Here is a 19,388-nt window from a genome sequence, read left to right as displayed (position 1 = left end):
TTAGAAGCAATTCAGAGATGGTTCATGTGACTCATTTGTAGGATGATGGGCTTATCTTATGAAGGAAGGTTGAACGGGTTCTACATCCATGGACATCTGGAAGAATGAGAGATGATTTTATTGAAACATCCAAGATCTTGAGGGGACTAAATTGTGTGGATAGCAGGGGTCGTATTCATTAGTGGAGAAATTTAGAACAAGCAGACTTGGAAGAAGAATAAGCAGTCCTCCTTTTAAGACAGTTGCAAATTTGGTTTTTTCTTTCAAAGGATTGCTGAGGTGTGGAATTCTCTTCCCCATTAGGTAGTGGAGTCTGGGTCTTTCAATTTATTCATAGCCAAAATGAATAGATATTTTGTAGTTAAAGACTGGAAAGTGAAGCTGAGATGACAACCAGATCAGCCATGATCTTATTAAATCATAGAGCAGGCTCATAGGGCCAAATGGCTAATTCCTAAGTCCTGTGTTCCATTCCCACTTCCAACAGGCAATGTTTTGGAGACATGGGAACGGGAGAAAACTATTTAGCCCCCAATTCTGTTCTGTTCAGAGAGGGAACCTGCAATTACATATTTTTTTTTTCCATATTACTTTCAATGTCCCTCAATCTCTAATTTAAAATTCACAGGCAATATTGCATTATATGTCATTTATGAAAGAGTTTCAACATTCTATGTTCTATCACCTTTGCATGTAGAAGATTCCCTGCTACTCATTCTGAAAGGTCTGGCTGTAATTTGTTGATTATATTTCCCTAGACCTTCCTGACAGAAAAGTTTACTTCTACCTATTCTGTTTATTCCCTGAATATCTTGGGAAGATCCATTGAATCACTTCTTTGAGTAATTGAATCCTACAGCATGATGACAGGCCCTTCGGCCCAAACTGGTCCATGCTGAACAATTTCCTGGCACTTGGCCCATACCCTTCTAAATCTTTCCTATCCATGTATTCATCCAACTGCCTTTGAAATGTTGTTAATGTACCCACCTCAACCACTTCTGACATTTCATACCATATGCAAGCCATCTTCTATGTTTTTTTTTCAAAAAAAGACCCTCTGGTTCGCATCTATTCTTTACCCTCTTGCCTTAAGCTGATGCCCTCTAGTCCTTGATTCCACAACCTTAGGAAAAAGATCAAATGCATTCATCCTATCCATACCTCACATGATCTTATGCCCTTCTATAAAATCTACCCCCCAGTCTCCTATATTCTCAAGAAAAATGTCCCAGCTTGTCCAACCTCTCCCTATAATGCAGTCCCTTGAATCCTGGCGGCATCTCTAAGTTTCTTCTGCATTCTAACATCCTTCCTATCGCAAAGCGACCAAAACTGAACACAATACTCTCAAGTGCGGCCTCACCAACGTCCTGTACGACCAACATAACTTCCCAGCTTCTATATTCAATGCCCTGACTGATGAAGATCAGTGTGCCAAAGCTGCCTTCACTTCCCTGTCTATCTGTGACTCCATTTTCAGAGAACTGTGCACCTAACTCCAAGGTCCCTCTGTTTCACTACACTCCTTAACATTGTAGACATGCTCACCAACTGCTGGGTTTGGTTGCACATGTTTCATCACCTTGCTAGGTAACATCATCAGTGCGCCTCTGGTGAATCATCGACGTTCTGTCCTACTTGTTATTTATATACCTTGGTTTGCTCGAGTGGTTGGTATAACTTCTGGTTCTATTTCTCAGTGGTTTGTTCGCAGGGTCTAATTCAATGTGTTTGTTGAAGGAGTTCTGGTTGGAATACCAGGTCTCCAGGAATTTTTTGGTGTGCCTGTGTTTGGCTTGTGCAATTATGAATGAATTGTCCTAGTCGAGTTCATGTCCCTCGTTGTCATTGTGTAGTGAGACTCCTTAAGGCCCTATCGTTAACCATGAACTACTACCTTGATTTGATTTTCCAAAATACAATACCTCTCACATCCATATTAAACTCCATTTGTCAATTCTTGACCCACTTCCCCAGCTGATCAAGATCCTGCTGCAATTTCTGATAACCTTCCTCAATACCGTCTATTTTAGTGTCATCTGCAAACTTACTAATCATGCCTTGGGAATATCATCCAAATCATTGATATACATAACAAACAGCAGTGGGCCCAGCACCGACCCCTAAGGCACATCATTAGTCACAAGCCTCCAGCCTGATTAGCACCCTTCCACTATTACTGTCTGCTTCCTACCATCCAGTTAATTGTGTATACAGTTTGCCAGGTCTCCCGGGATTCCATGTGATCTAACCTTCCAGAGCAGCCTACCATGTGAGACCTTATCAAAGGTTTCACTGAAATTCATATAGACTATGTCTACCACCTTGCCCTCATCAACCTTCTTGGTCACTTCATCAAAGGACTCGAACAAATTTGTGAGGTGTGGTCTCCCAAGCATGAGCCCATGCTGTCGACTATCAATCAAATCCTGTCTTTCCAAATGCGTGTATATCTTTTCCTTCAGAATCTTCTCAAGTAACTTACCTACCACAGATGTTAGGCTTACTGGTCTATAATTTCCAGGTTTTTCTTTGTAGAACTTCTTTAATAAGGGAACAATATTTGCTACCCTCCAGTCTTCCATGACCTCACCCGTGGCTAATGATGATGCAAAGAAATCAGCCAAATGCTCCTGCAATTTCTTCTCTTGTCTCATTTCTTCTGTCCCCTTGTATTTTGATCCTTTATATAAAAAACTGGTGTTTTATTAGGCTCATTGATAATTTTTTGCTTGGTCAGTGCCTGTTTTCTGCACTTGTTAATGGTTTTAAAATCTTCCTCTTCTTCTATGCATATCACTATTTGAACAGTATTCTGTTGTTTTTAGTCCTTGGTGGATGATTCACATTTGCTTGCATTGATGCCTCCTAGCATTACTGAAACTGAAGGAAGCAGAATGTGATTAAAGCTATCACTTTTATTTCAAGTTTTGTGGGGAGCTGATGGCCTAGTGATATTATCACTGGACTGTTAATTCAGAGACCCAGATAATGTTTTGGAAACCGGGCTTCAAATCCCAGCACAGCAGATGAATTCAGTAAACAAAACATTAAATTTTATTGAATTCATTGAGTTGAAAACAATAAAAATATCTGGAATTAAGAATCTAATGATGACCATAAATCTATTGTTGATTGTTAGAAAACTCAGTCTAGTCACTAATGTCCTTTAGAAAGGAAACTGCTGCCCTTGTCTGGCCTACATGTGACTCTAGATCCTCAACAGTGTGGTTGACCCCGAACTGCCCTCTGAACAATTAGGGATGGGCTATAAATGCTGCCTAGCCAGCAATACTCTCATCCTGTTAATGAGTAATATATTAATAAAAAACTATTTGCCATAGTGTTGCCCATTTACTTAATTGATCAAAAGCTACTTTGCTTTCATCTACGCACTTGTAATACCTTAAATTTTGCATCATTGGCAAATTTGGTATGTGGGTTTGTGTATCTCACCACCTAACTGATTCCTTAGTGCCAATTAGAGGGTCTGTCAATTATCCCTAATGTCTCCTCAGCCAGTTTCTTAACTGGGTCAATAATTGTAAGTAACTTGTCATGAGGCAATTTATTTAAGTTAACTGGGTGTGCATGTGAATAAAACCCATAGCCATTCTCAGTCCTCTACTTTAATCATCTCTTCCAAAATTTAAATAAGATTTCTTCTATCTAGTGACTTGCTGCCAACAACTTTTACACTGACTAGTCTTTAATGATTTGGTTTCCCTTTCTGAAAAAGCAGAATGACATATAGCTTTCCAATGTAGAGAAACAGTTTGTGAGTTCAGTGAATTTGGGGAAACCAATAGTTCAAGCATCTACATTGTTCTTACCTACTTCCTTTAAATTCCTGTGGTGGAAAGCCATCGGATTCTGGTTATTGGCTACTTTCTCTTTCATTGATTTTTCTTTTTTTTTGTTCATTTATGGGATGTGGCCAGCATTTATTGCCCATCCCTAACTGTCCAGAGAGTCACCCAAATTGCTGTTGATCTGGAATCACGTGTAGGCCAGGCCAGGCAAGACGGCAGTTTCCATCCTTAAAGCACAATAGTGAACCAAATGGATTTTTCAGACCTATGGCAATTCATGGTTAGAAGATTAAGTCCACATTGTTATTACTTACAAATTCCACGAAGCACTGCAGCAAGATTCACATCCATGTCTCCAGAACCTTACTTGGGCCCCTGGATTAACAGTCCAGTATAAACATCAGTCAGTGAAAGCAAGCATGCAGGTACAGCAGGCAGTGAAGAAAGCAAATGGCATGCTGGCCTTCATAACAAGAGGAATTGAGTATAGGAGCAAAGAGGGCCTTCTGCAGCTGTACAGGGCCCTGGTGAGACCACACCTGGAGTATTGTGTGCAGTTTTGGTCTCTAAATCTGAGGAAGGACATTCTGGCTATTGAGGGAGTACACCGTAGGTTCACGAGGTCAATTCCCAGAATGGCGGGACTATCATATGTTGAAAGATTGGAGCGACTGGGCTTGTATATGCTTGAGTTTAGGAGGATGAGAAGGGATCTGATTGAGACGTATAAGATTATTAAGGGATTGGACAATCTGGAGGCAGGAAGCATGTTTCCGTTGATGGGTGACTCCAGAACCAGAGGACACAGTTTAAAAATAAGAGGTAGGCCATTTAGAACAGAGTTGAGGAGAAACTTCTTCACCCAGAGAGTGGTGGATATATGGAATGCTGTGCCCCAGAAGGCAGTGGAGGCCAAGTGTCTGAATAGTTTCAAGAAAGAGATAGATAGACCTCTTAAAGATAGTGGAATCAATGGTTATGGGGATAAGGCAGGAACAGGATACTGATTGTGGATGATCAGCCATGATCATAATGAATGGTGGTGCTGGCTTGAAGGGCCGAAATGCCTACTCCTGCACCTATTGTCTATTGTCTAATACCATTAGGCCATTATCTCTCCCATGAGGTGACGTTACGTTGCTTAAATTAATAATTTTCTTGAGACATCCAACATGCTGACCTCTTCTGTAAATACTGATAAAAAGTAATTAATCGACTTTTACTTATTTTCATTGACAATATCGCTGTTAATAGTTTTCAACAGATACACGTTGCTTCTGACTGCCTTGTTTTCCTCATAAAACTGTAAAATTAAAAAATTGTTTTGCTTTTGGTATCCCTTGAAATTTTATTTGCATTCATGTTTAGCTGCCTGTTTTCTCATCCTATGCTGTTTCTCCTATTTCTCCAATTCACCTGGATCTATGATATCTTCGGAATTTGTGTATGTGTTTTAACGTGAGAACTATGAGCAGGAGTATATAATTCAGACTGTTAAGCCTCTTCTGCTATTTAATATGATCATGGCCAATCTCATCTCATCCCCAACTCCACTTTAGTGCCAGTCTCTCTAACCCTTTAACCCATTAATAATTAAAACTCTGCTTATCTCCTCCAATTGATGCAATGTACTGTCATCTACCGCATCCTGGGATAGTGAATTCCACAGATTCATGACCCTTTGAGATAATTCCTCCTTATTTTTGTTTTAAATCTACCATCCCTTAGTCTAAAACCCCGATCTCTTTCCTAGATTGCTTCACAAAGGGAAACATCTGTTACACATCTACTTTGTCAATCCCCTTTAGTACCTTATACACCTCAGTTTGATGTCTTATCATTTTTCTAGACTGTAGCCCAAACTGCTCAATCTCACTGCATAAAACAAGCCTTTCATCTCTGGAATTAATCTAGTGAAGATTCTCTGAATGGTCTCCAGTGCAATTAATATATTCATTGCTGCTTAAATTCTCACCTCTTTTAGTGTTATCTGCAAATTTGGCTATCCCTGCACCCAAGTCCCAAGCACCAAACCCTGTGGCATCCCACTAGTTATAGCTTGACATCCAGAAAAAGCCTCATTTAGACAGACTGTCTGTTTGTTAGCTAATCCTCTATCCCAGCTAAAATATTACCTGTAATGCCATGTGATCTTCAATTGTATGTTACCGTTTTACATAGCATCATATCAAATGCATTCGGGGTATCCAAATATACTGCATCAACTTCAATTTTCGACTTCTGTTCCATTTTAAAAGAACACTCAACAATTAGTCAAACATGATTTACCCTTCTTAAAACTGTGCTAACTCTGATGGATTAAGTAATGGATTCTGATGACAGACATTAAAATAATTTGACTATGGCTTTCTATTTTCTGCCTCCCCCTCTTTTTGAGTAAGGTGTCACATTTTTTCTTAATTCACTAGAACTTGTCTAAAATCCAGGGAATTTTGGAATTATTTTTGAAATATTATGATTAATGCATCCACTATCTCTGCTCCTCCTTTTAGTTCCTAGGATGTAGGCCAGCAGACCCTGGGAACTTGTCTGCCTTTAATTCCAATAATTTGCTCGGGCTTTCTTCCTTAGTGATTGTTTTAATTTCTTCCTTTTCTATAACCTCTGCATTACTTGTCATTATTGGAGGAGTTTATGTCCTCCAAGATGAAAACTGAGGCAAAATATTGATTTAGTGTCTCTACCATTTCTGTGTTTACCTATCAGTAACTTCTCAGACTCGTTCTCTAAGGATGAATATTCACTTTAGCTACTCTTTCTTTTTTTTATGTACTTTTACTGTCCTTTTAGTTTTAAGTTGTCACCTAGCTCTTTTGTCATCTTTGACCTTTATTCCGAGGAATTTTTGGAAAATAGCCCATTGAGGAATAATGGCAGATATCTAAAGAAGTAGTTAATCACTGATAGAAATGATATATCCTAGTGAAGGATTCTGGGAAGGGGATAAATCAAGTGGTTAATCAAAGACTTGAGAGTTATATTAAATTGAAAGAGGGGTAAAAAACTCAAATTAGTGGTAGCAGAGGATTGAGCAAGCTTTAAAGCTAATAAAAATGTCATAAAAACCCTTTTAATTCACTAAATCTGTGGAAAGAAATCTGTCCTTTCCTATTCTGGCCTACATGTGACTCCAGACCTCCAACCAGACTTGGTTGACTGTTAACTGCCATTAGGGCAATTAGAGATAGGCAATAAATGCTGGCCAAATCAGTGATGCCTGCATCTCATGAATGTTTATTTTTAAAAGTGAGGTTAACGTAGTAAATAAGCTAAAAGCAGATAGTAAGAGCTTTTTTTAAGTATATGTTAAATTTTATAAAGGAAGCCAGAGTACAAATGAACATAGGCCCCTTAGAGAATAAGGCTGGGAAAATACTGTGTAATCAGGAAATTGTAGAGTCAATTCAATATTTTTCATAAGTTTTTGGTAGAAGACATTGTTTGTATTCCAAAATTCAAAGGGCAAAATGTGAAGAGGAAATAAATATAGTAACTGGCGTTAGAAGAAAGGTACTAGGGAAACTAACAGGTTAAAGACCAATATGTCTCCTGGAATGAGTTATTTTCTTGAATATTAAAGGAAATGGCTAGAGAGATATTGGATGCACTAGTAGTATTCCTTAGATCCTAAAGTCCCAGAGGATTAGAAAGTTGCCAATGTAACAGCCTTCTTCGAAAGAGGAGACAGTAAACAGATAATTTTAGGGTAGTTAGCATCTGAAATTGGGAAAATAGTCGTCTATTATAAACGATATCAATAGAGCATTTAGACATAATACAATCAAGCAAAGTCAGCATGGTTTCACTAAGAGAAAATCATTACTTTTTCTGATGAAGTGTCTAGGCCCGAAGCGTCAGCTTTTGTGCTCCTAAGATGCTGCTTGGCCTGCTGTGTTCATCCAGCTCCACATTTTGTTATCTTGGATTCTCCAGCATGTGCAGTTCCCATTATCTCAGAAAATCATTACTGACAGTAGAATTTTTTTGAGGCAGCAGCAAGCGGAATAGATAAAGTAGAATCATTAGAAGTAATATGTTTGGATTTCTGAAAGGTATTTGATTAGGCACCACGCGTAAAACTACTTAAAACAATAAGCTGCTGTGGTGTTTGGGGTAGTGTATTAGCATGTATGGATAGGTTAACAAGTAAAAGACAGAACTGGGTCTTCTTGGGGGCAACCTGTAACTGGTTGAGTGCCACAGGGAGCACTGCTAGGGCCCCAATGTTGACCCTATATATTAATGACTTGGGTGAGAAAAGTGTATACGTTGTCAGTTTGTGGATGACACAAAATTAAGTGAGAAGGCGTTAGTGAGGATGACAGTCAACAGAGAAATATAGACAGCTTAAGTGAGTGAGCAAAAACTTGGCAGATGGAATATAATATTGGTAATGGGATTATGCACTGTGGCAAGCAGAAATAGAAGATGCAAATAATTTTAATGGAGAAGGCTGCAAGATGGAGAGATTGCGAGTCTTTGTGCATTAGTCACAAGCTAGAATACAGTTCAGGTGTTAGAGAAGGCAGATGGAATGTTGCTCTTCCTTTCAAAGAGAATTGAGATTTTAAAAAAAAGGTAAATTCTGTTAGAACTATACAAGGCAATAGATGGACCACAGCTGGAATACTGAGAGCCATTTTGGCCCCCTTACCCAAGGTAAGACCGATACGCTGGCATTGGAAGCAGTTCAGAGAAGGTTTATTCCTTTAATTACGAATGGAAAGATTTTCATACGCAGAGTTAAGTACTTGATAGAAAACATCATCTAATTGAAGCATACAAAATTCTAAGGAGTCTTAACAGGGTGCATGCTAAGGGGCATGTTTCCCATTGTGGGAGAGACTAAGATAATTTCAGTATTAGGGGATGCCCATTTAAGACAGATAAGGAAGAATTTCTTCTGAGGTTAATGAATCTGTGATTGTTTACTGCAGACAGCTGCCAGGTCTGTTTTTTTTAAGACAGTGGAGGGTTATGGGGATAAAGCAGGAAGATGGGAGATGAGGATTATCTGATCAGCCACAATCTCATGGAATGATGAAGCAAACTAAATGTGTCAAATGGCCTACATTGTATCTTGTGTTTTATCCATATGTTCTGTTTGCTGCAGATGGTGTGTCTTATCAGCAACAGTCTTTGCCAAACACACTTGAATTTAATTATGTTAAGATCACTGTTGACAGATATTCAAACTGCATCTACTAAGTCTAGATCATTACAGTATGTACTATGGCATTCTGTCTTATTGGTTCTAGGACATGTTGCAGAAGAACTTAGACATATCCAAGAAATTCACCGGTTTACTGACCATGGTTTTCTTTATTTCAAATCGATAAGAAAGTGTAAAGGTCCTGTGTTAAAACCAGCCAGCCTTTGCTACATCCATGTTTAATCACTGCATTTATACAAACTACTACTTCACTACCAGATGCCTGATCACAATTATATTTCCTTATTATTGAGATTTCATTCTTAACCACCAAGGTTTCACACTTCTAAGAGTAAAGGGCAAGGACAGTAAGTCCAAGGAGCCCCGAATGTCAATGGACATTGAGTTTGAATAAGAAAAAGAAGGAAATATATGTTAGGTACAGAGCATGACAAAAAAGAGAGGCCCAATAGGAATATAGTGCACGTAGAGGAGTGCTATGAAATATCTTTGGCAGGTAGGATTAAGGAAAATCTCAAGGTGTTCTGTAAATATGTTTAAGAGCAAGAGGATTACCAGGGAAAGAGTGGAGTCTGTTAGAGACCAAGGGATTTGATGAAGTCTTGAGTGAAAACCACTGATCTGTATTCATAAAGGAGCTTTATTATAGCCCCTCATTATTGAGATTTCATTCTTAATCACCACATTGTAACTGGAGATTTTAGTTGGGATATTAAGGTTCCAAAGCACATTAAGATTAAGGAGCAGGGAGTATTAGATGTTTTAATGGACATAAAGGTGCATAAATCCTTGGGGCGGGGGGAGTCAATGAAATATATTTCAATCTGCTATAGGAGGAGATTGCTGGGGCTCTGATGGAGAAATGTGATACTTCACTGTGTTCTGGGTGAAGTGCTAAATGACTGGAAGATAGCTAATGAGGTTCCTTTGTTCCAGAAGTGCAGCAGGGATAGGCCAGTTAATTGCAGACCAGTTGGCCAGATATCATCGGAAAAAAGTTCTGAGGGGTATGATTAATCAACACTTGGAAAGGCAGGTGTTGATCAAGGATAGTCAGCAGGGATTTATTGGAGAAGGAATTTAATTGAATGTTTTTGAAAGGGTGACTGAAAATGCTGATGAGGGTAGTGCTGTTTGTGTGGTTTAGTTGGATTTCAGCAGGGCTCTTGACAAGGTCCCATGTGAAAGCTGTCTAAAAGGTCAGCCTGTAGGATCCAAGGCAAGTTTGTAAACTGGAGCCATTATTGGCTGACAAACAGGAGGCAAAAGTTGTTGTTGGAGGGTTGTTTTTCTAATTGGAAGCCCATGACCAGCTGTATACCATAGGGATTGGTGCTGGGATCCTTGCTTTTTGTTATGTACGTTAACATCTTGGATGTGAATGAAGATGGTATCATTAGTGAGGTTGTAAATGGCACAAAAGTGGCGGTGATGAAAGTGTAATATTGCTGGAAAAGCTCAGTAGGGCAGGCAGCGTCTGTGGAGGAGAAGAGAGTTAATGTTTCAGGTCCAGTGACCCTTCCTCAGAACTCTGACATTGATCAGCTGATAACTTGGGCACAGCAATGGCATGTGGAGTTTATTCCTAATAAGTGTGAAGTGTCGCATTTTGAGAGATTTACTCAATGAATGGTAGGTCACACGTTCATAGATTCCTGTAGGTGTCAGCATAGGTAAAGGCAGGGTAGTGAAGACGCCATACAGGACACTTGCCTTCACTAGCTGGGTGTATAAAATAGGAGTAAGGAAGCCTAGTTTCACCTTTGTTGAGCATGGCTTAGGCCACACTACTGTGTGCAGTTCTGGTCATCACACTCCTGGGAGGATGTGATTGGACTAGAGAGGGTGTGGAGGAGATTCACTAGGATGTTTTCTGGTATGGATAGATTCAGTTATGAGGAGAGACTGGATAGTGGCTTGGTATGTTTTCCCTGGAGCAGAGTAGGCTGAGGGGAATCTGATTGAGGTATACCTAATTGAGAGACGTGGATAAAGTAGATGGTGAGAATTTTTTCTTCATGGTAGATGAGTCTAAGATCAGAAAGTATAAGTTTAAGATGAGGAGTAAGTGGCTTAGTGGGGTCTGAAGGAATGTTTTTCACCCCAAGGTCAGTGGAAATATGGAACTCACTGCCTGAGAGGTACGCTTGCAACATTTAAGGAGCATCAGGATGAGTACTTAAAATGAATTTCTCTCTCCTGTACTTGTGGTGCCTAAAGCACAACATCTGACTGTCACACTACACTTTTGTTTGATCTTCAAGAGTCATTTATATGACCTTTTTTGTTTTACTCTTACAGCAAACTTATTAACTTAAATTCCCTGTGATTGCCCTATTTAGTTCTTTATCAAGAATCATAGTTCCAGCTTGGTTTAAATGAAGCCTGATCCAATGCTGATGCCAGTATTCCATTCAATGGAACTCCCCTTTCTTGTGCCAATTCTTCAGCCAAAAGTCACTTCCCTAATTTGATTTTCTATGACTTGGGTATTCAAATGTTATGGTGGTATGAATCAGGTTGACTCCTGCATCCTCATTCCCAACCAGAAATGCTGATGCCTGACTCCACACCAGCAAGGGATAAAATTTATGTTGTGAAGCTATGAAATTTCAAACGTAGTAATTGAACTGCATACTGAAAGGGAGAATGGCGAAATGACCATAAGATGTAGGAGCAGCAATAAGCCATTGGCCTTTTGAATCTGCTCCACCGTTCAATTTGATGATCCTCAACTGCACTTTTCTTCCTTTACCTCAATCCTGATTTCCTTACTGGCTTAAAGACCTATCTGTCTCAGCCTTGGGTATACTTGACAGTCCAGCTTCTACATCCCTCTGTGGTAGAGAATTTACCAGATTTCTTACCTCTGAGAGAAGAAATTCCTCTGTGAATATGAGATGAGATTGTAAGGTGGATATTATGCTCAGACTGATGAGTTAAGCTGTTTTATTTTTGACAGGGCAGTGGAGCAGGAGTTGGAGAACTGTTCTGTACCTGCAGATGTGAAGCCAATTCTGCAAGAAGAGACTGAGCACTTGGAACTTGTTCACTTGCAATACTTCCGTCTCTGGTACTTGCTCTGTGTTCTGGAGGCGCAAGCTGTTGATAAGAAAGAAGGACTGAAAAACATCTGGCTGCACTCTGCAGAGGAAAGGTGAGAGAGAATCCACAGTAGATGACAGCCATTGTGATGTGAAGTATATCTGTGTAGGCAGGTGGAGGGGTGTGGAATTTGCTGTAGCCAGATGGGATGGCTTGGCTATTCGGTATGTGAGGTAGAGCTTGGTGCCTTATCTTCACAGGCTGATACAGGAGGTGATTTGTGGAAATCAGGTCTCAAATGGTTCAGAATTCCAAGATTTGGGATAATGGGATCTTCCTGTGGCTTATGTGTTTGATTTAGGATTGAACCTACAGGTGCTATCTGGCACAGGGTCAGTGTTCCAGACAGAAATGAAAACAGAAATTGTAGGCAAAACTCAACAGGTTCATGTTCTGCAGTCAATTCAACTTCTGAAGAAGGGTCACTGGACGTAAAATGTTAACCTTGCTTTCTTGCAACAGATTCTGCGAGATCTGATGTGTGTTTCCAGAATTTTTGTTTTAATTTTGTTTGTTTCTTTGATTTCCAGCATCTGCAGTTTTCTGATTTATTTGTAGACACAGATGATGAATTTTCAATGACCTCAGTCACCACTTCTGAGGATTATTAGGTCTCAGAATTTATTTACTAAAGATTAGAATCGAGCAGTTGCTGATTATGTTGTTTATTTTATATATTCTACACCTGATCATGGTGCTCAAGACTTAAAAAGTTTATTCTAACACATTTGGCTTCAAAATCATTAGATTTATTTGAATCTTGAAAATTGCCATATGCTCTCAGGTGTTTACTTTACTCCCATAAGTGAATCTCAACTCCAGTGATCTAGATTTGCACATTAATATGCTAACTATTGTATCTAGATAAGTAATATCAAATCCTAAGGACTGAGTTATACATCTTGCTGGAGATGTTTTCAACATTGATTTTTGGTGTATTGTCCAAATGGTTATTCATCACTTGAATAACATGCCAAATTCTAGCATCTGTAACCCTGATGTCTGATTTGGCTGTTGATCAGGAATCTGGTCAATTTTTCTCCTACCAGAGAAAACAGTTACACTGTTGAAAATGCAAGCTTTGTTTGAGTGTCATTATTGCACTCTATATTGAGAAGGCGTTGGAGGAGATTCTCCATTTATTTTGTCACAGCAGTGTGATTTTACAAGTTAATTTTCCAGGACTAAGAAGAGCCATGTAATGTTTTTGACATTGTTTAATGTTTATGTGTGGATTATTTGTTTCAATAGGGAGCAGCAGGGATGCTGTGTTGCTAACCTTGTGCGCAGTGATTGCATCCAGACCATTGCTGATGGACAGTATGAGCATAAATTCACGCGGAGGGCTGGATCAATATCAAAAACCTCATTAATGGTTGGAGACAGAGTCGTTGTAAGTGGTCAGGAGAAAATGCTGCTTGCTGTCGCTTCTGGATATGTCACTGACATCTGCTCATTCCAGATCACATGTACTTTAGATCGGTAAGGGATCCATTCATGTCAGGATTCTGTCAGAAGTATTGAACCTGAAATCCAATAGGAGAACTTTGACTGGGATTCATAACTTTCTTCTGGGATTTTATGGGATGCAATTTTATGCAAGGAGTCAGTCTGTAGAAACCAACTGGAAAAGAAAATGTAGAAATCTAGTGCTTAATTTGACAATGCAATACTACTAGATTTATTGTTAGCTTACCTTCAAGTAGGACAAGATTTATGTCCCTTCCTAAATACCTATGAACTGGTTGGCTTGCTAGGCCATTTCAGGTGACAATTAAATGTTGACCACAATGCTGTGAATCTAGTTTTACATGTAGACCTGACCAGATCAGTTAAGAACATAAGAAATGCATGCAGGAGTAGGCTATTCAAACCCTCAACCCTGCCTGGACAATATTTAAAATCATGACTGTTCTATCCCACCATTCATCCCAGGAACAATCTGGTGAATCTGTTTTGAACTGCTTCTAATGCCAGTACTATTTTATTTTAGATATGGGGATCACAACAGCACACTGTACTCCAGGCCTCACCTGTGCATTTGTAACATGACTTGTCTATTTTTAAACTTCAACCCCTCAACAATTAAAAACCAAAGTTCCATTTGCTGCTTTCATTACTTCTTTCATCTACATTTTGGTGTCTTGTATTTCACATGGAAGAATGCTCACAACGTCTTGTGTTGCACTTTTTTGGAGTCTATCCGTCTAAATAATGGTGTGTCTCATGATACTTCCCTCTTGTGCTATACTTCATACTTACCTTCGTTGAACTCCATCTGCAAAGTTTTTGACGACTCACTCGATCTATCAATATCAGTTTGCAGATTCCTTATGTCCTCATTGCAATGTACACTCCCATTTAAAAGTGACAGGTTTTTTTCCCTGAAAGTGAACCACATTTTTTTATAACTCTTAATGACATTTGTTATGTTATCATTACTGAGACACGTTCTTAATTCCAGATTTAATTAATTGGATTAGTGAGGTTTGAGCGCATGTGCCTAGAGATGGACTCTGGAATAGTCCGGTGACTCGTGGTTGTAACAGCTTCAATGCTGGCAGATCACCATTACTACTTTTGGCACTTAAGTCAAATCTGAACCGTTTGTTTCTTCCTATCAACTCTATCCAAGCCATAATTATATTACATACCTCTACTAAATCTCCTTCAAGCCTCTAAGTAAACAATCACAATCTCTCCAATCTGAAGTACTGTCCCTGTCATCATAGAACAGTTCTTCTCAGCATCCTGTTAATGCCTCATCCTGCCTAAAGCGTCTTGCCTAGAACTGAATATAATACTGCAGTTGACATAAGTATGAAAGGAAGCATGTTACTATTCTTATTGATAAATCCTGGAATTTCTTGTGCTTTATTAACTCCCCTCATAACCTGTGCTACCATCTTCAGTGATTGCTGAATATATATATCTATCTCCAGGCCCCATCTGCCCATTTTAGAAATGGGCCCACTTTATTTTGCCTTTCCATGTTCTGTGTATGAAATGAAACGCATCACATTTTGTTGCCATTTATGCATCCATTTTGTCAATCTGTATTGATTCACTTGTACATTAGCTGCCAAAGACGACTTATACTTCCTTTTTGTTTCTGTTATTAGCGTTTTAAAGTTTTGTTCCAAACCCTGTATATTTATCCAATAAGGCAAAAAAAGTGTGGATGCTGAAAATGTGAAATAAAAACAGAAATTTCTCAGGACATGCAGCAGGTCTGACAGGAGAAAGCAGTCAATGTTTTGAGTTTGGTGACTCTTCATGAGAACTGATAACAACAAAGAAAAGCTAGGTATTTATGCTGAAGGTGAGCTTGGGTATGGTGGCAAAGAGGTGAGCCGATAGGTGAAGACAGAGAGCTATGAAAGGATTACAGTCATAGAATTACACAACATGGAAACAGACCCTTCAGTCTAACAAGTCCATACCAACTATGTTCCCAAACTAAACTAGTTCTACATGTGTTTGGTCCATATGCCTCCAAACCTTTGCTATTCGTGTACTTAACCAAATGTCTTAAACATTGTAAGTGTACCTGCATCCACCACTTCCTCTGGCAGTTCATTCCACACACCACCCACTCTACGCAAAACAAAAAATGCCCGTATGTCTTTTCTAAGTCTTTCTCATCTCGCCTTACAAATATTCCCACAAGTCTTGAAAGTCCCCACCATTTGAAAAAGACATCTGCCATTCACCATCGCTATACCCCTTATGGTTTTATAAACCTTTATAAGGTCACCCCTCAACCTCCTGTGCTCCAGTGGAAAAAGTCCCAGCCTATTTTTAGAACGCAAGGCCTCCATTCCCAGCAACATCCTGGTAAATCTTTTCTGAACCCTCCCTAGTTTAATAATATCCTTCCTATAACAGGTGGACCAGAACTGCACACAGTACTCCCAGAAGAGACTTCACCATCATCCTGTACAGCCTCAAATTGACCTCCCAACTCATATACCCAAGGGTCTGAGCAATGAAGACAAGTGTGCTAAATGTCTTCTTAATCAACCTGTCTACTCATGATGCAAAATTCAAGGAATTATGTACCTGAACCCCTAGGTCTCTGTTCTACAACATTACCCAGGGCCTTACCATTAATTGTATAAGTCCTGCCCTTTTACAAAATGCAATACCTCGTATTTATCCAAATTGAACTGCATCTGTCACTCCTCAGCCTATTGACCCAATTGATTAAGATCTCTTTGCAATCTTGGATAACTTTCTTCACTGTCCACTATACCACCAGTTTTGGTGTCATTCGCAAACTTACTAACCATGCTTCCTTTATTCTCATCCAACTCATTTGTACAAATGGTAAACAAAAATGAACCTAATTACTGATGCCTGTGGAATACCGCTGGTCACAGGCCCTCAGTTCAAAAAAAAAACCCTGCACCCCGGCCCTCTGTCATCTCCTGTAAAACCAATTACGTATCCAGTTTGCAAGCTTGCCCTGAATCCCATGTGATCTAACTTTACTAATTAGTCTACCATGTGGAGCGTTATCAAAGGCTTTTCTAAATTCCAAGTAAAAGCGTCTACCGCTCTGCCCTCATCAATCTTCTTGGTTGCTTTTACAAAAAACTCAATCACATTTGTCGGACATGATTTCCCTTGCATAAAACCATGCTGACTGCCCGGAATCATTCCTTGCCTCTCCAAATGTATGTAAATCTTATCTTTAAGAATCACCTTGCTCATCACCGATTTTAGACTGTTAGGTCTGTAACCCCCAGGCTTCTAATTTAGAACCTTATTTAAATAAATACACAGCATTAGCCACCCTCCAGTCTTCCAGCACCTTGCTCATGGTTGAGATGATACAGATAATGATATTTCTGGCTGGGCACCTGCAATTTCCTCCCTAACTTCCTACAGCATCCTAGGATACACTTGATAGGTCCTCAAGACTTACTGACCTTTGTTTTCTAAGATCTCTAGCACTTCCTCTTTGTAGCGTGAACTGTTTTAAAAACATCAATATTTATTTCCCTAAGTTCTCTAGCTTCCATTTCTTTGTCCACAGTAAAATCTAATGCAAAATATTCATTTAATGTCTTCCCCCATCTCAGGAGGTTCAACGCAAAGATGACCTCATTGATCTTTAAGGCAGACCTATTCTCTGTAGTTACTCTTTTGGTCTTAACGTATTTGTAGAATCTCAGGGTTATCCTTAACCATGCCTGCCAAGGCTATCTCATATCCCGACTTTGCCTTCCTGATTTTTCACTTAAGAATGTCCCCATACTGTCTATACTCTTCAAGAGATTCATTTGATCCCAGTTGTCTATATCTAATATGTTTTTTTTTAAATTCTTGACAAGAACCTCAGTATCTTTTTGCATCCATTGTTCCCCAGGTAAATCGTTATCCACTAAATGTTCATCTCTTGACGCCTGACCCATTTCATTTCCAAGAATCAGATCTAATGTTTCCTTTTTCATTGGACGAGAAACACACTGATATAGGAAATTTTCTGGAAAACAGTCTAGGAACTGTTGCTATCAGTCTGCCCTTTACATATTTCTATCTTGGTCTGCTCTTGATCACCAGAAAACTTATGGAAGTCTAGTGAATAGTGCTGTGACGTAGCACTTGTATTGTAATAACGTGCTCGCTTTGAAGTCCCCTACTCCACTCAGCTGCTGATCTCAGTACTGGCTTTTTAATTCATTTGTGGGATGCATGTATCACTGGCTGGCCAACATTAATTGTCCATCCGTGGTTGCCCTTGAGAAGATTTTAGTGAGCTGCCTTCTTCAATCACCGCAGTACATGTGCTGTAGGTAGACCACATTGCTGTTAAGAAGGGAATTTCAGGATTTTGACCCATCAACATTACAGGATGCCAATGTATTTCCATGTCAGGATGGTGAGTGCTTTGGAAGGGAGTTTGTAGGTGTTGGTGTTCCCATGTATCTGCTGCCCTTGTCCTTATAGATGGAAGTGGTCATGGATGTGAAACGTGTTGCCTAAGGATCTTTGGCAAATTTATTGTAAATAGTATGCATTGCTTTTACGGGTGATGGAGAGTGTGGATGTTTGTGGAAGTGGTGCCTGTCAAGTGGGCTGCTTTGTCCATGATTGTTCTTGAGTTGTTGGAGCTACACATACTCAGGCAAGTGGGGAGTATTCCATCATACCCCTGACTTGGGTGGAACATAGAACAATACAGCAAAGGAAGATATCTTTGGCCCACAATGTTGTGCTGAACATGACGCCAAATTAAACTAATCCCTTGTGTCCGCACTTGATCTATATCCTTCCATTCCTTGCATATTTATGTGCTTATCTGAAAGCCTCTTAATGCCCCAATCGTATCTGGCACCACTACCACTCCTGGCAGTGTTCCAGACTCCTATCACTTTGTGTCTATAAAAACAATGCCCCTTACATCTCCTTTGAACTTTCTGACTTTCATCTTAAATGCATGCCTCTTAATATTAAACAATTCAACTGTGGGGGAAAAAGAATCTGACTGTCAACCCTTTCTCTGCATCTCATAATTTTATAGATGTCTATCAAATTTTCTCACAGCCTCCACTGCTCTAGAGAAAACAACCCGTGTTTTTCTAGCCTTTTCTTGTAGCTCATGTCCTTTAATCCAGGCAGCATCCTGTAAAACTCTTCTGCACCCTCTCCAAAGCCTCCACATCCTTCCTGCAATGTGGTGACCAGAACTGAACACAGTACTCTAAATGTGGCCTAACCAAATTCTTATAAAGCTGCAACATGACATCCTAACTCTTATACTCAATTCCCCGACCAATAAAGGCAAGCATGGCATACTACTACTTTACCACCCTATCTGCATGTGTGTGGCCACTTTCAGGGAACTATGGACTTGAACCCCAAGATCTCTCTATATCAATGTTGTTCATTGTCCTGTCATTAACTGTATACTTTTCCTTAATATTTGATTTCCTAAAACGCAGCACCTCACACTTACTCAGATTGAACTCCATCTGCCATTTCTCCACCCACATTTGCAACTGATCTATATCCTGCTGTATCCTTTAACAACGTTTTACATAATCCACAATTCCACTGATCCATAAGACATAGGAGCGGAAGTAAGGCCATTCGGCCCATCAAGTCCACTCCGCCATTTAAATCATGGCTGATGGGCATTTCAACTCCACTTCCCTTTACTGTCCCCATAGCCCTTGATTCCTTCTGAGATCAAGAGTTTGTCGATCTCTGCCTTGAAGGCATCCAACGTCCTGGCCTCCACTGCACTCTGCGGCAATGAATTCCAC

General features: G+C 39.6%; 1 protein-coding gene across 3 annotated transcripts in view; it reads left to right on the top strand.

Annotated features, from left to right (window-relative positions):
• Window positions 1-19,388, top strand: part of dna2 (DNA replication helicase/nuclease 2) — an 89,340-nt gene that overhangs the window by 36,754 nt on the left and 33,198 nt on the right. For all 3 annotated transcript variants that reach the window (XM_048551337.2, XM_059653196.1, XM_059653195.1), the window contains exons 10-11: window positions 11,972-12,166; window positions 13,366-13,596. In XM_048551337.2, the coding sequence (XP_048407294.2) occupies window positions 11,972-12,166; window positions 13,366-13,596 (426 nt within the window). The remainder of the gene's footprint in view (window positions 1-11,971; window positions 12,167-13,365; window positions 13,597-19,388) is intronic.

The sequence above is a fragment of the Stegostoma tigrinum genome, chromosome 20 (assembly GCF_030684315.1).
Source record: "Stegostoma tigrinum isolate sSteTig4 chromosome 20, sSteTig4.hap1, whole genome shotgun sequence".
Taxonomy (NCBI): Eukaryota; Metazoa; Chordata; class Chondrichthyes; order Orectolobiformes; family Stegostomatidae; genus Stegostoma; species Stegostoma tigrinum.
The sequence above is the reverse complement of the archived record's forward strand: the minus strand, read 5'-3'. Positions and strand labels throughout refer to the sequence as shown.